The sequence below is a fragment of the Crinia signifera genome, chromosome 1 (genome assembly GCF_055691185.1).
Source record: "Crinia signifera chromosome 1, ASM5569118v1, whole genome shotgun sequence".
Lineage (NCBI taxonomy): Eukaryota > Metazoa > Chordata > Amphibia > Anura > Myobatrachidae > Crinia > Crinia signifera.
The window spans coordinates 451617159-451639496 of NC_139217.1; the positions used below are offsets into that span (position 1 = coordinate 451617159).

At 47.8% G+C, this 22338-nt stretch overlaps 1 protein-coding gene across 1 annotated transcript; it reads left to right on the forward strand.

Annotated features, from left to right (window-relative positions):
* The first annotated feature begins 2894 nt into the window (after positions 1–2894).
* On the forward strand, positions 2895–20994 carry LOC146021057 (UDP-glucuronosyltransferase 3A1-like). Its single transcript, XM_083154861.1, has 7 exons — positions 2895–3044; positions 8019–8120; positions 8772–8886; positions 12734–13268; positions 13691–13922; positions 18702–18921; positions 20059–20994. The coding sequence occupies exons 1-7, from the start codon at positions 2951–2953 to the stop codon at positions 20333–20335; spliced, it is 1575 nt and encodes a 524-aa protein (XP_083010987.1). The 5' UTR covers positions 2895–2950; the 3' UTR covers positions 20336–20994.
* The last annotated feature ends 1344 nt before the right edge of the window (positions 20995–22338 follow it).

The following is a 22338-nucleotide window of genomic DNA, read 5'->3' on the forward strand; positions in this document are numbered from 1 at the left end:
GTCCGCCGAGGCAAGGAGAGAGCAAGGGGACAACCTAACTAAACACCAGAAACGGGGAACTCCCAGAAACCCCAGGAGAGCAACAATGCTCAGCAGATGACACAAAATGGCAACAATGCCTGAGAGATGTTATACTGTATAAAGAAATAGCAACAATGCTCAGGAGGTGATATAAAAATGGCAACAATGCTTGAGAGATGTTATATAAAGAAATAGCAACAATGCTTAGAAGAAGATATAAAAAATGGCAACAATGTTCGAAAGATGTAATATAAGAAAATGGCAATAATGCTGAATGAGATGTACAATAAAGAAGAGTGCCAAACAGCATGAGGGGAACACAGGGTGACTCCTGACTTATCTGGAGAGATGACGGTGTCACAGACAAGCCCCTGCAGACTTCTGAGGATGATGACTCTCACAGCAGGGCACACTAAAGGAATCTCAGACACGGCAGGACAAAACCAGGCAAGGCAGACCAGGCGGGGAACAACAGGGATTCTTCCGACAGGAACCAGGACCAGGAACACGATCTTAGCAAACAGCTGAAAGAACGCTATAACCGGCGTCTGTGTGAGAAAGACGCAGGCTTATATTTGAATTAGCCGCCCCCTGTGGCGACATCACTTCCTGTCCGCCCTGCAGAGTCTTCCCCCTGCAGAGACGGCCGGAGCGGAAGTTCGGGGCATTGCCTAGCAACGTCCCTAAAGCTTCCTGATGACGCGCGTTGGAAGATGGCCGCCGTCCTAGCAGCGCAGACGCTGCTGAGGGACCTGGAAGGCGGCGACGCCAGGTGCGGCGCCTAACACAATGTTTACATAGACACCAAGATACCCATGAAAAACTCATGTCAACCATTTTCATGCTGACCGTTTGACTGTCGACCTTTTGTCCATGTCGACCTAATGTAAGTTGACCTTTTGTCTATGTGCCCTTTTCATTGTCAACCATTTGACCTTAGAGCTAACATACCATTATCTGATTAGGGGCAGGGGCACATATGGCAATATTCCCCACAATCCAACTGGCATCGCTAGCTTTAATGCCTTGCCCACCTGCAGTGTGTTTCATGGTTCTATTGAGGGGGCGCAATCAAATTCTGTAAGAAGGGGAGGGGGGGCAGAATTTTGCAGAGCACAGCTCTGTTGCAGGTCATAAAAAGTTTGGTCTGCAAGACGAGGTTTCTGGGCACTCAGAATTCCCCCCTTCATGCATCACTGAATACTGGCGTCCAATCATAAAATCACTCATGCATCACTGAATACTGGCATCCAATGATAAAAGCACTCATGCATCACTGAGTACTGGCATCCAATCATAAAATCACTCATGCATCACTGAATACTGGCATCCAATCATAAAAGCACTCATGCATCAATGAGTACCGGCATCCAATCATAAAAGCACTCATGCATCACTGAATACCGGCATCCAATCATAAAAGCACTCATGCATCACTGAGTACCGGCATCCAATCATAAAAGCACTCATGCATCACTGAGTACCGGCATCCAATCATAAAAGCACTCATGCATCAATGAATACCGGCATCCAATCATAAAAGCACTCATGCATCACTGAATACTGGCATCCAATCATAAAAGCACTCATGCATCACTGAATACTGGCATCCAATCATAAAAGCACTCATGCATCACTGAATACTGGCATCCAATCATAAAAGCACTCATGCATCACTGAATACCGGCATCCAATCATAAAAGCACTCATGCATCACTGAGTACCGGCATCCAATCATAAAAGCACTCATGCATCACTGAGTACCGGCATCCAATCATAAAAGCACTCATGCATCACTGAGCACCAGCATCCAATCCTAAAAGCACTCATGCATCACTGAATACTGGCATCCAATCATAAAAGCACTCATGCATCACTAGTACTGGCATCCAATCATAAAAGCACTCATGCATCACTGAATACTGGCATCCAATCATAAAAGCACTCATGCATCACTGAATACTGGCTTCCAATCATAAAAGCACTCATGCATCACTGAATACTGGCATCCAATCATAAAAGCACTCATGCATCACTGAGTACCTGCATCCAATCATAAAAGCACTCATGCATCACTGAGTACCGGCATCCAATCATAAAAGAACTCATGCATCACTGAGTACCGGCATCCAATCATAAAAGCACTCATGCATCACTGAGTACTGGCATCCAATCATAAAAGCACTCATGCATCACTGAATACCGGCATCCAATCATAAAAGCACTCATGCATCACTGAGTACTGGCATCCAATCATAAAAGCACTCATGCATCACTGAATACCTGCATCCAATCATTAAAACACTCATGCATCACTGAATACTGGCATCCAATCATAAAAGCACTCATGCATCACTGAATACTGGAATCCAATCATAAAAGCACTCATGCATCACTGAATACTGGCATCCAATCATAAAAGCACTCATGCATCACTGAATACTGGAATCCAATCATAAAAGCACTCATGCATCACTGAATACCGGCATCCAATCATTAAAACACTCATGCATCACTGAATACTGGCATCCAATCATAAAAGCACTCATGCATCACTGAATACTGGAATCCAATCATAAAAGCACTCATGCATCACTGAATACTGGCATCCAATCATAAATTGGATTTGGTTCCAATGATGCCGTCAATCATTCTGAGGATCCCACTTAGTTCTTCCGCTGGTCCCTTCAGATTGGCAAAAACACTACTAGTGGCAGGGTTACCCATGAGTAAGCTGACAGATCACAACTGACTTTTTTGTCATGTCCGTGCAATGAATCAGTGAAGGTTTCCTGTATAGTATATATCTCAGGTGACCTGTAGGTGCAGCTGGCAAGCTGCCAGAAGAGGCGGGGCTAATTCCTACACACTTCCACATGAGCCCAGTTACTGCTGTCACGGTGCAGGTGTCACTGTGATTCCTAGAAGAATGGCCGGAGATAGGAAGCGTTCCATCTTCCTCCTCTTTATGCTACAGTTCCCTCTTCTGCAGGGAGCCAAGATATTGACATTGTGCTTTATAGGTGAGTTTATACTGAATGCTATGAATATGTGCTAGGGAGAGTGTTTTTGGATAACACTGATTTCAGATCTAACATGTATTATTACAGCTTGAATGTAAATACCTGCAGTCATTCATTGCTTCGTCACATCAGGCGGAAATATGAATCGAGCAACCGATGCATATGATATATTGTTTCCATCCGCATTGAAATAATATATATTGGGCCTTATTCAGGTTCGGTTGTAGTTTTTAAAAAAAATTTGCTATGGCAGGGGGTTACCATCGCCAGCTAGCGGGGGGGCTGCCCAACTAAGGGAAAAACTGCGAATCGCAGGAATAACAATGGTATCCCCCTGCCAGTACAACCAAGCTACGTAGCTTGGTGCAGGGAACCCATGCGTTGGGTCGCAGCTGCTGCGTGTGAAGCTGGAATTGGATGTCATTACCTTCGGCCTCATTTTGAGCAATAAACATCAGGCCTCTAAGACGGCTGCATCTGTATCTTGCAACAGCAGAATTGTGGCTAATGCTCTTCCGGTCTCTGGCTGCTCTCGATTGAGCCCAGAATCTCCAAGCTCCACCCTCTGCCAGCTACCATACAGGGACTTGATAAGTAAAGGACCAGTTGCTCCGGCATCGGCCCATCGAAGTTAACTCACAATCCCGGTGCCTGTACAATACAGATGACAGGGACTAGTACCAAACTAGGCATTGCACATGTGCATACCCCTGTTTCCATGGGCTGCATCGGCTGCAGCCCATAGAAAAAAATTGCCCACCCGCCGCACGCACATAGATTTTCCCTGCATGCATGCGAATGGATATTTTTGCATAAACATCCATTTGCCGTTTGCGTGCAGGGCAGAAATCATTCGATGGTCAGTGACTATCGAATGATTTCTACAGCTCTCGCAAATCTATGTGGTTCTCTGGTGACTCAGATTTGCGGCACCCTGGTGACGCCAGCTTCCCGCCCCCAGCATTTCATGGGGACACCCATGAAACGCGAATATGCTCATGTACAGTCCATTGCTCACCGTTGCGAATTCGCAATGGTGAGGATCAACCAGAATTACCTCCCTGTGTTGGGTGTGCGGGGAGGCTGGCAGCTGCCATCACCGGCTGTTAGCTGCCTGCCCATTTCCTCCCCAGCATGCCCGTATATGTAAGGTTGCTCAGAGTAACCTTACATACATGTATGTTTGTACCTTCCACATCTTTCGATGGTCGGTGACCATCGAAAGATGTGGGTGGATCCCCCTGGCCTGCGAATGGATGTTACCGTGTAACATCCATTCGCAGGCCCTGCATGCGAAATGCACCTGCGAATGGGTAGCGGCAGTCAGCCATTCGCAAGGCGGGGTTTGGTGGACTCAACCAGAATAACCCCCAGAGTGTGTGAGGTTGAAGCAGTCATTAGTACACAAATGTTACCTGTAACATGATCAGATTCACATACCAAGGAACCTGCCTGTCTAGAAAATCTACTTACCTGTCACCTAATGTGGACCTGTGGTCCGGACCTCTATATATCCCTGGGCTGCTATATTTAATTACAGAATAGAGTCGTTTCCAAAATATAAAACTGATCGTTATTGGATATGATTTTTTTCTTTTTCTTTCGTTTTTTTTTTTACGTATTGTATCATGAATAACATTTATTTATTTATTTACAGTTTCTTATATAGCGCAGCATATTCTGTTGCACTTTACAATTGGAAACAACAGTGATTAAACAAACTGGGTAGATACAAACCGACATGGAGGTAGGAAGGCCCTGCTCGCAAGCTTACAATCTATAGGGATAATAGGAGGGCTACATAAGGATAGAATTCCATTACATGGCAGTCCCGTCGGATTACAAGACCGTCCTGATGGGATGCAAATAGATATGCATGCTACTGGAGGTTATGTGGGGGTTCCTGAATATGATAGGTTTGCCTGAAGAGGTGAGTTTTTAGGGACCGCTTGAAAGTTTGTAGGCTAGAGGAGGGTCTTAGTGTGCGTGAAAGGGCATTCCATAGGGTGGGTGCTGCCCGACAAAAATCCTGCAAGTGTAAGTGGGAGCAAGTAATGTGTGGATGAGAGACGCGGATCTTGTGCAGAGCGGAGAGGTCGGGTGGGGATATATTTTGAGATAAGCGAAGAGATATATGTTGGTGTAGTCCGGCTAATGAATGTAAGTAGAAGTATTTTATATTGAATGCGGTAATATACAGTCAACCAATGGACGGACTGACAGAGCGGATCAGCAGACGATGAATGTCTAGCCAGGAAGATCAGCCTCGCAGCTGCATTCAAAATGGATTGTAGTGGTGAGAGTATTTTCTTAGGAATACCGAAAAGGAGGCTACTGCAATAATCAATGCGTGATATAATGAGTGCATGGATTAGAGTTTTTGCAGTGTCTTGTGTAAGGTATGGACTAATTTTGTATATGTTTTTTAGATGCATTTAACATGATTTAGAGACAGATTGAATGTGAGGAATGAAGGACAGTTCAGAGTGGAGGACGACCCCTAGGCAGCGAGCTTGTTGAGTAGGATTAATTGCTGTGTTCTCAACAGTGATAGAGATAGTAGGTTGGTAACTACTCTTGGCTGGTGGGAATATAATTTTGGAAATGTTGAGCTTGAGGTGGCGAGATGACATCCAAGATGAAATGGCAGACATTCAGAGACACGGAGCAATACTGATGGGTACAATTCTGGGGAGGAAAGATAGATTTGAGTGTCATCAGCGTACAGATGATACTGAAATCCAAAAGAGTTGATTAGATTCCCAAGTGAGGAGGTATAGATTGACAAAAGCAGAGGACCTAAGACTGAGCATTGCGGAACTCCAACTGACAGAGGTAGTGAGGAGGAGGTAGAATCAGAGAAGCGAACACTGAAAGAGCGATTAAATAAGTAGGAAGAAAACCAAGAAAGGGCTGTGTTCTGAAGACCTAGGGATTGTAGTGTTTGTATGAGAAGAGAGTGGTCGACAGTATCAAAGGCAGCTGAGAAATCTAGAAGAACAAGAAGTGAGAAATGGCCTTTAGATTTAGCAGTGGCCAGATTATTAACTACTTTAGTCAGTGCTGTCTCTGTGGAGTGTTGAGCGTGAAAGCCTGACTGAAGTGGGTTCAATAAGTTGTAGGAGTTAAGAAAGTGTGTGAGGCGAGTGTAGGCAAGTCTCTTAAGTAGTTTGGAGAGGCATGGGAGATTGGACAGTAGTTAGAGAGACAGTTTGGATCAGGATTGTGTTTTTTTTAGAATGGGAGTAATAAGTGCATGCTTGACCAGAGAAGGAAAGATACCAGTAGAGAGAGAGAGAGAGGTTACATATTTTAGTTAAGCTTGGGATAAGCACAGGAAACAGAGCTTTACTGACTTGAAAGGGTATAGGATCAAGAGAAGAGTTAGTGAAGTAGAAAGATGAGAAGAGTGATGATACTTCATCCTCACTTGTGGGGTCAAATGAGGAAAAAGTGGCAAAGGGCTCAGAAAAGGAAGTAAGCAAGTAATCGGCTGAGGAAGAGCATGCCAATTCATCTTGGATTTTAGCAGTCTTTTCCTTGAAGAAGGAAGCAAGCTTTTGCACACTGATATTGGCAGGTGGGGAGGGTGAAGGAGGGTAAAGAAGTAATTTAAATGTATTAAAAAGTCGCTTGGGGTTAGTGGCATGAGAAGAGATTGAAAATAAGTTTGTTTAGCAGTGTCCAGAGCATTACGATAGGAGTGGTAGGTAGTCTTAAATTTGACAAAGTCAAAACTTGGATTTTGAGATTTACGCCTCTGACGTTTCAATCTACGTGATAGTTTTTGCAGGTGTCTTGTTAATTTAGAGTGCCACGGTTGGCATCTAAACCTACGTGGATTGTGAGAAGTATCTGAAGCAGCTTCCTCAAGGGCAGTTTGTAGAGTCTGGTACATGTGGGTTACAGCTGTCTCAGGACAGGCAAGTGTAGAAATGGGTGAGAGCAGTTGTTGCAGAGAGGTAGAAAGTTGTTAAAAATCAATAGCATTAGTATTTCTGAGGCTTAAAGGAGGCTTGCATGCTTCAGGCATTATAGTGGAGAAATGGAGGAGGTTGAGAAGGTGATAAGGTTGTGATCCGAGAAAGGGAATGGGGCGTTAGTGATGTCAGAAACAGAGCATAGCCTAGTGAATACCAGATCAAGGCAGTGTCCTTTCTTGTGAGTAGAGGAGTCAGACCATTGGGTCAGGCCAAGAGAGGTGGTTAGAGAGAGGAGTTTAGAGGCATGAGGAGAAAGTGGGCTGTCAATAGCGATATTGAAATCACCCATGATGATGGTGGAGATGTCAGAAGATAAGAAGTGTGGAAGCCAGGCAGAGAAATCTTCCAGAAATTGATGTTTGGGAAGCCCAGGTGGGCGTTAGATAACTGCAACACGCAGAGAGAGTGAACTTCAAATGATGTGAATGTGAGTGAAGGAACCAGTGGTAGGACTGTGTATGTGCACAACTGGGACAGTAATATACCTACCCCACCTCCTTCACTATTACCAGGCCTGGAGGTGTGTGTGAAGTGGGAACCACCATGTGAAACTTGGGAGGGTATTCAGGTCCATATGAAATTTGCAGCTTTGTGTGTGGTTTAAATGCCGCCCGCCACCCGCACGAGCACTGCCCCCCCCCTCACATGCCCAGATCCCTCACACGCGTGCTAATTTTTTTAGCATAAACATCCATTGGCAGCATGCGTGTGGGGAGGAACTAATTTGATAGACAGTAGCCATTGTATGATTTCTAAGGGGCACGCAAATCTAAGACACTCTCTGGTGTCAGGTTCGCATGCTCCCTGTACAGGAAGAGGGCAGGCAGATGTCAGCTGTCCACCCTTGGCATCCATGTCATCGGCGAGGGGGGTGGTGGGGTGGGGTAAATGAGGATGCAGCTTGATGTATTTGCATCTGATTATTAATGTGAATATTTCATGTTTATTTCTAATGATAAAACTCTTCATTTTCTTCTTCCTTTCTTGTTAGGTGGGAGTCATTATCTGGTGATGGATGAAGTCTCTCGTGTTCTTCATAACCATGGCCATGAAGTGCGAATGTTCCTCCAGTTCGGGGAGGGCATGCTCCCAGGTAAGAATCATCTGTCTCTGATTTCTTTCATTCGGAGCCTAAAGTGGATTGGCAGGGCTCCGGCAATGCTGTGGGCGGGATGTATTAAAATACATCGCCGCCCTTCGCCCCCCCCCCCCCCGCCGCGATGCCCCCGCATATGTACTAACATATGCGGCTGGCATCGCGATGCGGTGACGGAGGCCCCCCGCGATACCTGTACTGTGGTCTGCGGGGGGTCTCCGTCACCTCCCAGCCGGCTTCTGCTGCTTTCACGCCGGGGACAGGTGCTTCCTCCTCCCCCCTGCAGCCGGAAGGACGTCCGGCTGCGTTGCTAGGGGGAGGAAGGGCTTACCTTCCGGGGTCCAGGAGGACCAGCAAGAAGGTAAGCCCAAGGGAGGGGGGAAAGGGGGGGGGTCAGTGAGGCGGCGGGGTTGCGGCGAAGCAGGCAGGCGGCGAAAAGAAGCCCATAGGCTTCTATAGGGTATCGCCACCCAAAGGTGACGATACCCTGCCCTGCGATATCGCTGCGAACGGGTTTTAGTACATAGGAAAATGCTTATTTAATATTGTGAGATCATTTTTATATAATTATATTAGACATGAAAACGTCTGTTGTAGATCCACTAATGTTTTAGTTTTATTCTGAGTGACAATATGGAATCATTTCAGGTTACAACCTGCCGCCCAGCCCGTATCCAGTCTCCACATTTTCACTTGATGAGAAATATCTTAAGGAATTCCAAATGCTTTTCACAGAGCACCAGAAAGATTATCTTGCCGGCAGGTATGTTGACAGTGCACTGCAGGGTTAATACTCTATATGGGTTACATATGATAAGACCAACTTGGCATCCCAATAGTGAAAATCTCAACAGGGGTTCTGAGAGCACCTTCACTCTCTCTCCCCCTACCACCCTAACCCTTCCTTGTAGGAGCCTAACCCTAACCCCCTCCCCTCCACAGCCTGACCTAACCCTCCCCCACCCACTAGTGCCTAACCCTAACCATCGCACCCGACCACCTAAACCTACCCCCACCCCACAGCCTAACCCTAATTTCCCTTTGTAAGTGCCTAAACCTAACCCCCACTCCCCTCAGTGGAACCCTAACCTTCCACTACCTGCAGCCTAACCCCTAAGTCCCGCCACTAGTGCCTAAACCTGTTGGAGAAGAGATCACTCAGGAGTCTGTCTCCGCTGTAGCATTGGAGTCAGTGTGCCTGCTCTAGTGTTTCCCCCCTAGTGCTAGCTTATGCAGGAGGAGGAGTTATGGTGACATAGTTCCTGTTGATAGTTACACTGCCTGAGCGGGATGAAGCGGAGTCTGGCGTTCTTCCTGGGAGAGTCTGACTGCATGGACGTGCAGCCAACAGTCTCCTGCAGTGTGAGAGACTTCATCTCATCCCAACCACCGTGTACCCATGGTGAGATTTTGGCAGGAGATTTTGACTAGATAACCAAAATCTCCTAGGTTAGCCAAAATCTCCCTATTTTTCTCCTGCTTTAGTCAATTGCCTAGCGTAGATTGCTTAGCATAGATTGACAGTGCAGGCAAGGCAGTTTTAACTAGATCATAGACCCTTGATGGCTAACCTTGACACCCCAGCTGTTGTTGAACTACACATCCCAGCATGCTCTACATCAGATTTAGCAAAACTGAAGCAGAGCATGTTGGGATGTGTAGTTAAACAACAGCTGGAGTGTCAACGTTAGCCATCAAGGTCATAGACTTTCATTACTTAGACAAAATCGCTTAGTCAAAGTCTCCAGTGCATCTAGCCAAAATCTCTCTTAAAATAGCTTAGTCAAATTTGCTTAGTTAAAAGTGGGTCCTGGCTCCAGGTCTGAAGAGTCCGGTTCCGGGGCCTTGGTCCTGGTTCCAGGGCTGGTCCGGGGTCCGGGGCTCCTGGGCTGAAGATTCCGGGGTCCAGGATCCGTAGTAATCCAAAGGGGTACCTGAGGAAGGAAATCCTACTCACCTGGTCACCGGCGACGACCCCGGCATCTTCAGCTCCAGACGCGCTGCTCCCGGCTGGTACCCGCTCACGGACTGGAGAGACGCAGAGATTTTCATCTTCCGCGCCTCTCCTCCGGATGATTCTATTGGCCGCCTAGCAGCCAATCAGGAGCCGACTTTCTCGGCTCCTGATTGGCCGCTAGGTGGCCAATAGAATCAGTCTGAGGAGAGGCGCGGAAGATGAAAATCTCTGCGTCTCTCCAGTCCGTGAGTGGGTACCAGCCGGGAGCAGTGATCCTGGAGCTGAAGATGCCGGGGTCGTCGCCGGGGACCAGGTGAGTAGGATTTCCTTCCTCAGGTACCCCTTTGGGTACTTGTGAGTTATCCGGGCTGCCGATTTTTTCATCGCGCCCGAAATCGTGGGCATTGCGTCGGTCGTGGCCGTTATAAGGGGCCGCGACGCGATGCCCATGATTTCCCATAGACAATAATGTTAAAAGACGCGATGGACCCGATTTCCCATAGACAGCAATGTTAAAATAAAATGACAATGTGAAATTGGCCAATATGGCCATTTCACATTGGATATGTTTTAAAAAAAAAAGGTTTCATGGCCCCCCACCACCGTTAACGCCACCCCGCTATTGACGCCAACCCGAAGCGTGGCGAGCGGCGGAGGTACGCGTCCTCCGACCTTTTCATACCCCTACTATCCACTAGGGCGTGGAGTGAGAATAGAATAGTGTGGCGAGCGCGAAGCGTGGCGAGCGCAGCGAGCCCCGCGAGGGGACGCGGACACCTGTGAAGCCCGCAAGGGGATGTGGATACCTGTGAAGGTATCCGCGTGCGCTCGCCACGCTTCGGGCCTCGGTGGCTCGCTGCGCTCGCCACACTATTCTATTCTCACTCCACGCCCTAGTGGATAGTAGGGGTATGAAAAGGTCGGAGGACGCGTACCGCCGCCCCTCGCGGGCTCGCTGCGCTCGCCACGCTTCGGGTTGGTCTCAATAGCGGGGTGGCGTTAACGGTGGTGGGGGGCCATGAAACCTTTTTTTTTAAAACATATCCAATGTGAAATGGCCATATTGGCCAATTTAACATTGTCATTTTATTTTAACATTGCTGTCTATGGGAAATCGGGTCCATCGCGTCTTTTAACATTACTGTCTATGGGAAATCGGGTCCATCGCGTCTTTTAACATTACTGTCTATGGGAAATCGCGGGCATCGCGTCGCGGTCCCTTATAACGGCCACGACCGACGCGATGCCCCCGATTTGGGGCTAAATCGCGGGCATCGCGTCGGTCGGGTGTCCTTAAGTTAACTAAACTTAAGGACAAAATCGGCAGCCCGGATAACTCACAAGTACCCCCCTTTGGATTACTACGGATCCAGGACCCCGGAATCTTCAGCCCAGGAGCACCGGACCCCGGACCAGCCCTGGAACCAGGACCAAGGCCCCGGAACCGGACTCTTCAGCCCTGGAGCCAGGACCCCGGAACCCGGATACAGGGACCGACCCAAGGGCTCAAGGTAGGTAAGTATCAGTATGGGTGTCAGTGTGTGTTTTATTTAACTATTTCTTGTACTGTGGAACTACAAGTGCCAGCGGGCCCTTTAATGCCCCGCATGCTGGGACCTGTGGTTCTCCAAGTCCCAGCATGCGGGGTAGGCTTGCTGGGACTCATAGTTCTACAGTATAAGACAATAGTTTTTATTCTTTTTTTTTACAATTTTCATCAGCCCGATGCCCACCGCCCAGGGGCATCGCGGACAGCCCCGGACTTTCAGCATGGGCTGGTAAGTCCTGGAGAGGGGGGACCCCTTCTTTGGGGGGGTCCCCACTTCCCCAGGACCCCTGCCCATGCTGACCAGCCAGGGGGATAATGCTTTGGCCGCGGGACCTTATATAATAAGTGTCCCCCGGCTGTGGCATTACCCTGCTGGCTGGTTGGGTCTGGTGCTGGTTCTTGAAATGCGGGGGACCCCTAGTCATTTTGACCCCGTATTTTGGGAACCAGCGCCGGACCTTGAGCCTGGTGCTGGTTTCATTAAATCAAGGGGACCCCTATTTGTCGGGGACCATGATTTTATGTCACCAGCACCGGCTCAATGAGCCCGGGGCTGGTTATGCTCTGGCGGGGGACCCCGCGCAGTTTTTTTTTTTTTAACTGTTTAACCCTTTTTTTCCACCAGAACCCTGCACAGATCTCAATGATCTGTGCAGGGTTCTGGCTAATTCGCCCATCAGAACCTGGTCTGATTTTTGGGCGAATTTTAGACACATTTATACAAATCGCATACCATTAAATATGCGATTTGTATACTTTTCAATGTGAAAACATCTGGATGCGATGTGCTGCGAGAAACAGCCATTGCATTTCCAGAATGTCCAATTTGTTGGCCAAAATCGCACTTTTTTCACATTTTCGCAGCTCATTAAATATGCGAAAATGGAAAAACATGCGATTTCAGCCGTTTTTGTGAAAACCCCCCCCCCCAAAAAAAAAAATCTCACTCCATAGAATGTCACCCTAAGTTTTTATTATGTTAGGCCAGTTGTTCCTTGAAAAAATGTTGATGCTGTAGGGCGCCATGATTCAAAAAGTTTTGGGAACCACTGTGTTAGGCTAAAAACCAGCAACTTTTTTTATGTTATTCATCTTCCTTTGCAGACGTGGACTCCAGAACATCCTAATGATAATGAGAGAAATGTCATACCAGTGCAACATCACATTACATCAGTCAGATACGTTAAGCTTCTTGAGGAAGGAAAGGTTTGACATCGCCGTGGTAGATGCTTCTCAACCTTGCACTTTTCTGGTCTGTGAGAAGTTGGGGATTCCGTACATTGCAATTTCTCCAATGGGCTTCGCCAACGCCTTACGGGTGGAAATTCCCACTCCACTGTCCTATGTTCCAATATTCCATTCTCAGCTCACTGACCGCATGGGTTTCTTTGGACGTTTGAAAAACACTTTAATGTTATTGGCATCTTCTCTTGTATGGCCAAATATCGACTCCCTGTTTGACGGTGTGATTGAAGAACATTTTCCGGTTGGGTCCAGACCATCCATAGCCGACCTGCACCTGAAAGCCGAGCTGTGGCTGTATAATGCAGACTTTACCGTTGAGTTTGCTCGACCGCTTCTTCCTAATGTGCAAAGTATTGGCGGAATATTGTCCAAACCTGCAAAACCTGTATCGCAGGTGAATATTATTCCTAAATTTAAAATGTGGGGGGTATTCAATGCGGGATTCCAACTGTCGGAACTAGCAACCCCCTGCTCGAAGGCCCCTAGAATTGTGAGGCCCTACTTTTTGCCCAGGTCTGATGGAGGGTCCTGGTTCCCCAGCTGCAGAAAGCCGGGCAGTAGAGGACAGGCTGCTCCATGCCATGTGCTGAGCGGTGGAGAGAGGCAGCTACAGGAGCAGTCTGTCCTCGCTCTCCCTTAGCGGGTGTCCTGCAATTTTTTTTTTACAGGGACATGGCCACACCCCCTCCTGCCGGCCATGCCCCTTCCGTTGGTCACACCCCCTTCTTTTTCCAGGGCCTGACAATGCACTTTCAGCAGCCATGCATATATGTGCCTTATTCAGCCCTGTCTAAGCTCTATATTCTGTCTGTGCAGGAACTGGAAGACTTTATAGCACAGTCCGGGGAGTCTGGCTTTATAGTCGTGACACTGGGCTCTATGATATCCTCACTCCCTCTAGTGGAGTTTGTAAAGGAGATGAATGCTGGATTTGCTAAAGTCCCACAGAAGGTTATCTGGAGATTCCAGAGATCAGAATGGCCGGAAGAGGTAGAAATCGCTCCTAATGTGAAAATCATGGACTGGCTGTCCCAGAATGATCTCATAGGTGAGAATTCTCTATAATTACCCAACACAAACATACCTTGATATCTATCTAGCTTGTAATCAATAAAAATAATACAATTAGTCATGGGCTGCCATTATTGCTGTGCCTAAATCCGCTTGTGTTCAGCCGGGGGTACGCGCAGCCGCAGGTGCAGAGCGTTCAACACCGGAGGGCATGTGAGTATAATTTCCCTCAACAGGTTCCCATGGATACTACTGGAGAAGAGGACCGACCGGGGGTGGACCCTATATGTACATATTGTGGGTGAAATTGTAGAATGTAATAAAACTTTACTTTTCGTATGTATGTATGTATGTATGTATGTATGTATGTATGTGTGTGTGTGTGTGTGTGTGTTTTCCCCCACTATTTCCATTGCTGTAGAACTACAAGACCCAGCGGGCCCTTTACTGCCCCACATGCTGGGATTTGTGGTTCAACAATGTCAAATAGTTTTGTCGGTACTTGTTTCCTAGCACGGCCACAACGATCATAATCGCGGTCATCGGGGGTAAAATCGGGGCCATCGCGGGCATCGCATGCGCAAAAAAACGGGTGCGATGGGCCAGACGCGATGCCCGCGATTTCCCCATAGAGAACAATGTTAAATGCCTCAATTTACCCGCGATGACCACGATTTCCCATAGGAAACAATGGGAAATGGCTCAATTTACCCAAATTATCATAGGAACAATGGTAAATGGGCCAAAAACACCCCTGAACATTGAAATGTCCCCCCAAAAGTAGTTTACGCCACCACGTGATCAACGTGAACTCGAAGCGTGGCGAGCGCAGCGGTACGCGTCCTCCGACCTTTTCATACCCCTACTATCCACTAGGGCGTGGAGTGAGAATAGAATAGTGTGGCGAGCGCAGCGAGCCCCGCGAGGGGACGCGGATACCTGTGAAGCCCGCGAAGGGACGCGTTTACCTGTGAAGGTATCCGCGTCCCCTCGCGGGGCTCGCTGCACTCGCCACGCTTCGGGCTCGCTGCGCTCGCCACACTATTCTATTCTCACTCCACGCCCTAGTGGATAGTGGGGGTATGAAAAGGTCGGAGGACGCGTACCGCCGCCCCTCGCGGACTCGCTGCGCTCGCCACGCTTCGGGTTCACGTTCATCGCGGGGTGGCGTGAACTACTTTTGGGGGGACATTTCACTGGTCAGGGGTTTTTTGGGGGCTTTCTGGCCCATTTACCATTCTTCCCTATGATGATTTGTGTAAATTGACCCATTTAACATTGTTTCCTATGGGAAATCGGGGTCATCGCGGGTAAATTGAGCCATTTAACATTGTTCCCTATGGGGAAATCGCGGCCATCGCGGGTGGACCATTTAAGCATTTTTAGGCGCACACGACGCGACCGACCCGATTTTTCACTGTTTTCAATGCATTTCAATGGAAAAATCGGGGGCATCGCGTCGGTCGCGTCGCAGGCCACTAAAATTACCCCCGATGGCCAAGATTTGTGGCCGTGCTAGGAAACAATTACCGTTTTGTCTTTTTTTTTACACAACAATCAGCCCGGTGCCCACTGCCCAGAGGCACCGGGGACAGCCCCAGAGGAATTTGCATAAAAAGTTTCCCCCGGCTGTGGCATTACCCTGTTGGCTGTTTGGAACCGGTGCTGGTATGACTCACACTCACATCCCATTAAATAGTCAATTTCTAAAAAAAAATTGCTATTTGAAAACATGTGATATGGTGCGATTCCACAACCTTACTAAAAATCGCATCTTATTAAATGTCACCCTTTGTGTAATTTTTACCCGCTTCCTTCCAAGGAAAGGTCCCAATTGGAAAACATTCCACCGGTAGATGCACACGTAGCTCGTTTAGTAAGATCTACAGTGTTACGTATCCCTGACATGTCCTCATTAAAGGATCCGACCGATAGAAAATTATTTTCTGAAGCTAGCTTATTCTCATGTTGGTACTGTTGCCAGCCCAGCCCTGGCATCAGCGTGGGTGAATAAAGCTATGGCTTCTTGGAAAGATCAACTCCACAGAGGCTTTTCTTCTTTTACTAGCTGGAATTGTTTTTCCAAGTTAATAACTTGCAAAAGACTAACACCTACAGAGGTGAGGCCGCCTTGGATACAGCTGTTCGGCCGTTCTGGCCTCAGCATCCACTATTGCAGCTAGGTGCTCTTGGCGCACAGACGCCACCTCTAAGAAGGTGCTGGAGTCCCTACTGTATGCGGGGGATACACTGTTTGGTCAGGAGCTGGACAACATTGTCACCTCCTTAAAAAGAGAAGGAAATAAAGAGACCACCCAATTTCCTTCAACAAGGAAAAAGAGGTCTTGAGGGCGCTTATCAGAGCTGGCTGCCAAAAAGCTGCTGCTAAAAACAGGTGGGTCACTCCTGTATAACCAAGCAAAAGAGAAAAAAATAATCGAAGCAGCGCTGTAATATGAAAAGATTGGATATCATTCACAATTTAATTCAATAAAAATCAACTACACATGGTATACATAGAGTTAAAAACAATAAACATAAGCGGTTTTGTAGTTGTAAGACACTACACCTCAATTCTTATATATGGTATATACATACCTCCCAACAGCCCCGATTTTAGCGGGACAGTCCCGATTATCAGGGCCTGTCCCGCTGTCCCTCCCGCGGCCGGCAGTGTCCCGCGGTGAGGGGGGGCTGTTGGGAGTCCCCCCTGTCGGCTGCTAAACAGCAGGGAATAAATGCTGTGCGCATGCACACAGCGTCTATTCCCGCAGCCAGGGGGCTGGGGGCATGGCTAGAGGCTCACAGAGCCTCTGGGTCATGCCCCCATAGCGGCAAAATGGGGGCATGACCTCACGGGAGAGCTCCGAGCATAGGCCATGCCCCCGAAATTAGGCCACGCCCCCGGAAATTTTGGTGCACCTACGGCGCGCATCGACAGTGTCCCGCATCCTACTCGGGCAAAGTTGGGAGGTAAGATATAGCAGGGGTGGCCAAACCTGTCCTCAAGATCTACCTACGGTGCATGATTACCAGGCAACCTGTGGATCTATAGTAGGAAGGAATGCAGCATGTTTTAAAATGTGACAGTTAGTAACGACTACAGCTGTGCACCAGCTAGGTAACCTGGAAAACGTGGACCGTTGGTAGATCTCGAGGACCGGTTTGGCCACCCCTGGTATGGAGGGTTCGTTCCTAGGTATGCCCCTCAGTATTTTGGTACCTTGATGGAGTCCAATGGCAATCCTGTCTCACTTTAGTTGGTGGCTTGGATATTCCCCTTGCAGTAGGGATTTTTGGTGCGTATTACAGAAGCCAAAGTTCACTTTGAGAAGAAAGCAGGTGGACTGTGCTTTAAAGGTGGTTCTCCGAGCAATGGTGGATGGTCGCGAGGGATCGGATATAATTTCCTGGTGGCGGTCGGTCTTTGTGCTTGCTGAATGGCTGATTATGATTAGCTCATTTTGCTCAGCTCCCATACGAGATAGTGGCCCTTATTCTGATCGGTGCGGATATTCCCGCATTCTTACGGTGCGGTCCGCACGCCACGGTGTTTTGCCGCGTGCGGCCATCGTCCGTAGAAACGCCCACGTGTCCTCCGCATTCGGACGGACTCACTCTTTAAGAACAGGGCGTGTTTACGGACGACATACAAACCATGCGTGTGCGGGAGAAACACTCCGATTCGGCACGGTATTACAGAGTATTACAGAGTATGCTCGGGAATACCGCATCCGAACGGGAGCCAAGCGGTGCTACCGCACGTAAGCGGAGGATTTCCGCCAAACAACCCACTATGAAGTATCTTCTGCAATACATCACATGACCCACTTATTCAATTACCTACCCTCATAAAAAACAGCTTATTTGTAATTGGAATCAATTAGATTCCAATATATCCTTACAAGCATGCCTAACACATGCATAGCACACATTAACCCTTACAGCAATTGAAGTGCAATGGTTTCAATTAAAGCACTGACAAGCGTCCTATTAGTGAGTAATGAGTAAAGGAGTAGATTCTATTGGGTTCAGGTGTTAATGGTTGTAGTCATTAGGCGTACGTTCGCCTACCGCATGAACGAGTGGTGTTCGCAAAGCAATAGTACACTTGTGGACACCGCACATTTCTGCCCTTTTTGATCGCGTGCATTCGGAGTGGTTTCCGAATGTACGCCCCCCAACATAAGTGTACTCCCCCGTGTCCGCCCATGTTTCCGCCCCGTTTTGCCCACTTTGAAACTACGCCCATGTGCCATTCCGCATGACGCCCATAATACGCCCATATTTCCCGACTGATTGCGGCCAACAGTTTTGGACGGGATTTTGCCGAACTGGTACGGAGTCTAGGCGTGGCACATGCGCGTTGCGTTCTCCACGCATGCGCAGACGGCGAAAAGACGCGATCCGTAAGAATGCGGTAAAGTCCGCGTCAATCAGAATAAGGGCCAGTGTCATGATGTCTATACTGTACGTAAACCTCCCAGGAGAACGGCACTACATAATAGTGAAAACCACACAAAAATTTGCCCAGCGGCTTTCCAGATTCGGGTGATCAGACAGACAGACAGATGTGCTTCAGGGACTTTGCTTTATACTATGTAAGAATAAATCATAGCTAGAATCTGGTTGTTGTTATGGGCAACAACTTCACTATTTAGAAGATTTGATCAATTTCCCCAACAATTTTATATTTAATTGTTAAAAATGTTATATTTAAGTTCTGTCTCCGTTGTTGAGTTTACTATGTATGATCAATGATATAATTGTTTAGGAACCTCCAATTTTAACATTCCATGTTATGGTTTTATTACAGGACACCCTAAAGTCCGTCTTTTGGTGACACATGGAGGACTCAATAGTGTGAATGAGGCAGTGTACCACGGAGTTCCTGTTTTGGGGATCCCACTTTTCGGGGACCAATTTGACAATGTGATCCGTGTTAAAGCGAAAAACATGGGGACATTTATTCCACCTGAACAACTGAAGTCTGAAAACTTTGCACAAACTATTCTGGAAGTAATAGAAAATGAAAGGTAATTAGATGGAATTACTGATAATAATAATAATAATAATAATGATGATGATGTGTTGGAAATATCACATGAGAGGGATTATGCTGAAAACTGATCAGATATTTCAGATTTTATCCTTTATAAAAAGAAGTTTAGTCTAACGAAGCATAGCACAGGTAGTAGACGTAGTTAATTAAGCCTTTTGGTAACCAGGAGCACTTAAGACAGGAAAGCCCACCCCCACTCCTCTGGTCCTCCTTCTCTTGTCGGCACCGCCCCATCTGGTGAGTGCACAGAGAGGAGAATTCAGTAGGGTGGCGCGGGGGAGAGAGCCAGTAGCAGCCTGCCCTCTTTCAGCCTGTCCTCTCTCTCCCTGGTTGCCAGCCTGCACACAACAGCCCCTGTTTTTATTTTTTTTATTTTTTAAACAGGGACATTGGCTATGCCCCCTCCCATTGACCATGTCCCTTTTTTCGCCTGGCTAGGGGTGCTACTTGTATGGAGCTGCACAGCAGGATGCTGACCCTGCAGCACCAGCAGGGTAAGGGGGATTGTGGGTGGCGATTGCTTGCAGGAGGTGTAGGAAAGGTTAGGGCTACTTACCTAATTGCTGTGGGCCGGGAAGCTCCAGCTTCAGGGGCGGAGGTGGAGAAACAGTGAAACTATTGTGATGTCCATGCAGAGCCATCTACACTGCTGCTTTCTGTAGACTGAGGGCAGTTGTGAAGACGGCGGTTGAGGTTGGTGGTTTTTGTGTTGGGGAGGCCAATGATATTGTGCCGGGGGGTGACCTGACTCCTAAACACAACTATGAACTCCTGGGGTGAAATGTAATAGGATGAGAGATTCAGAAAGTGAGAGATTTGGTAAGAAATCTCCAGGTTTTTTTAAACCGGCAATCATTTACACTGCACAGCCAGTTTGATTTTGAAGTGTAAATGATTACACTTCAAAATCAAACTGGCTGTGCAGAGTAAATGATTGCCGGTTTAAAAAAAACCTGGAGATTTCTTACCAAATCTCTCACTTTCTGAATCTCTCATCCTATTACATTTCACCCCTGATGTCTATTTAGATGACAGCAAGAGCACTGATGTCAGGTGTTCGGGTTCTGGATTAATGATATTAGTAACTTTCATTCTCTCCCTGTCTCCATAGCTATAAAGCAGCAGCAATGAAGCTGAGCGCCATCAGGAAGTCTGCTCCGTTCCCTCCAGATCAGCAGTTATTACGGTGGGTGGAACACATCATCCAGTCAGGAGGAGGCGGCCATCTTCGTCCCTATGCTTATCAGCAGCCCTGGTATCAGCAGTACATACTGGATGTCATTTTATTCATCACCGTCTGTCTCGCTGTGACGCTCTACCTCATTGTGACATTATTCCGTGTTCTCATCAGGAAACTGCGCTCTCCTGGGAAACGCAAACAAAATTAGCAACGTGCGGCTGCCGGTTTGTAATATTACCTCTGTACTGGGGCCACACGGAGGAGGCTGCGCTGCCGACACAGATGTGCCGGCTCTGCAAGATGGATGTGAATGGAAATAAACTGTTGGATGTGTCATTTAGGGACATCACTATGAGGCTGTTCTGGGGATTGTAGATATTCATTTTCAGTATAGGCTGTTGGAGGGTTAGGGGAGTGGCTTAGATCCTTTACTGAGCCCTTGTCAGGATTCTCCATATCGGGATACATGAGTCTGTCTTTTGTCCTCTGGCATCCTGACCACTGGATCCCGTATGTATCCCTACAATTATGGTCAGTGATGGTGAACTGTGCTATGACAGGGAGAGCTCATACAAGTACAGCAAGGGTGAGTTCATGCAAATGTGACCTGATCAGCAGGCACAGGTGCAGCTACTCCTTTCAGATCCAAGTACAAACCAATGAGGAATATCAGTAGTAAATCAGGCCCATATGCTGCTGATCAGGGGCGGATTGGGATCTAAAAGTGATCAGGAGAGGCTACGGAGAGGGGGCTGCTGTACAGTTCAAAATTCAAATAGGGGAGACACACCCACTGCCATCAACTGCCATTCCAAACTGACTAATTGACAGTTGGTGGGTGTGGCTCCTCTATTTGAATTTTGGACTGTGCTGCTGTCGCTTCTATGGAGCTATAACTGAAAGGGACCCGGAAACATTTTCTAGAAGTGGCCTCAGGTGGGCGGCACTAAATCAGCCTCAGGTGGAACCAACGCTAAAGTCGGCGGGATTAGTAAATCCCTACACCTGTGCGGAAGCGCTTGGTTTCCATCTGCTTAGTAGGATAGTGGCCTCAGCATTCACAGCTGCTGTGAATTACCCCACACCTCCCCATTCCAAATAACTCCCCCCCTCCCCTGCTAAGACTGTACACCGACCCCAAAACCACATAACTCATTACCGGATAGACACCAAAGGCATACCACCCCCCCTCCAAATAGCCCACCCCATGGATCACAGAAACAACCCTGACAATGCTTTTCTTTCTTGAATATCAGTTGATATTTTTTAGCTTTTGTTTGTTTTTTGTTTACTTATTATCCAATGACCTGGCTCCGTTACTAATGACAAGTAATCACTGGCGATTTCCCCATATCTCCCTGCACTTAGGACTACTGGGGACACTGCCAAATCAAGGAATAGCCTACACAACTTTAGAAAGAACTTTCTGCAGAAATGACTTTCTCATTGTCCAGCAAGTAAGTCCTCAGGATATATGGTTCATAAAGCTTGGGCTATCCATATTCATAACATAATCGGACCCTGGTTTGCCCTACACTTGCGGACATCCGCTTCCCCTCACAGCAAAAACCGCTTCCTTTCTCACTCTCAGACTCCCGTTCACTGCTGCTCCGCCTCAGGAAACAGCTGCTCATCCCGCCCACTTCATGGCTGTCAGATTGTTGGAGAGAAAGACCACATGGAATGATGAGCATGCACAGAAAGGCCATGTCAGGGTTTGTGTCTCTGTGCAGAACCATGCTAGGGGCGAAACGCGTCAGTGGACTGAATGTACAAAACCATAAGTACAAGACTTCCCGGGAAGCTATTTGGGAATCACATGTGGAACTGTCATTGGCGCAGGAGGTGCACCAGGACTCCCCTGATGACTAAGGGGTCCACTGCTGCCCCTGTCACCCACTTCCTGTCAGCCACTGTTTTTCCCTGTCACCGTCTGCCTCCCCAGTCCTCTCCCTGTTACCCTCTCCCTGTCAACCACTGTATATTGTGAACTTGGGTTGGGTTAAAATCCGCCACTGTAGTGTATCCAGATGCAGTCTGTGACTGACAGTGACTTCCTATTGGAAGTCCCACTGGGAGTTCGAAAGCTGTGTGAGGCAGCGTTTGGGCCGTGGGCTGCGTGATGTCATTGCGCGACGCACGCTGTCCCAGGCCGCAATACACCACTGGTAACGGGTGCACTTGGCTAGATCTTAACCCCCGCTGTGCCTG

Coding starts and splice junctions, on each gene's coding strand:
- LOC146021057 (XM_083154861.1), top strand. CDS start 2,951: ATGGCCGGAGATAGGAAGCGTTCCATCTTCCTCCTCTTTATGCTACAG. Junction 8,121..8,771: donor CGGGGAGGGCATGCTCCCAG/GTAAGAATCATC, acceptor GAATCATTTCAG/GTTACAACCTGCCGCCCAGC. Junction 13,269..13,690: donor CTGCAAAACCTGTATCGCAG/GTGAATATTATT, acceptor CTGTCTGTGCAG/GAACTGGAAGACTTTATAGC.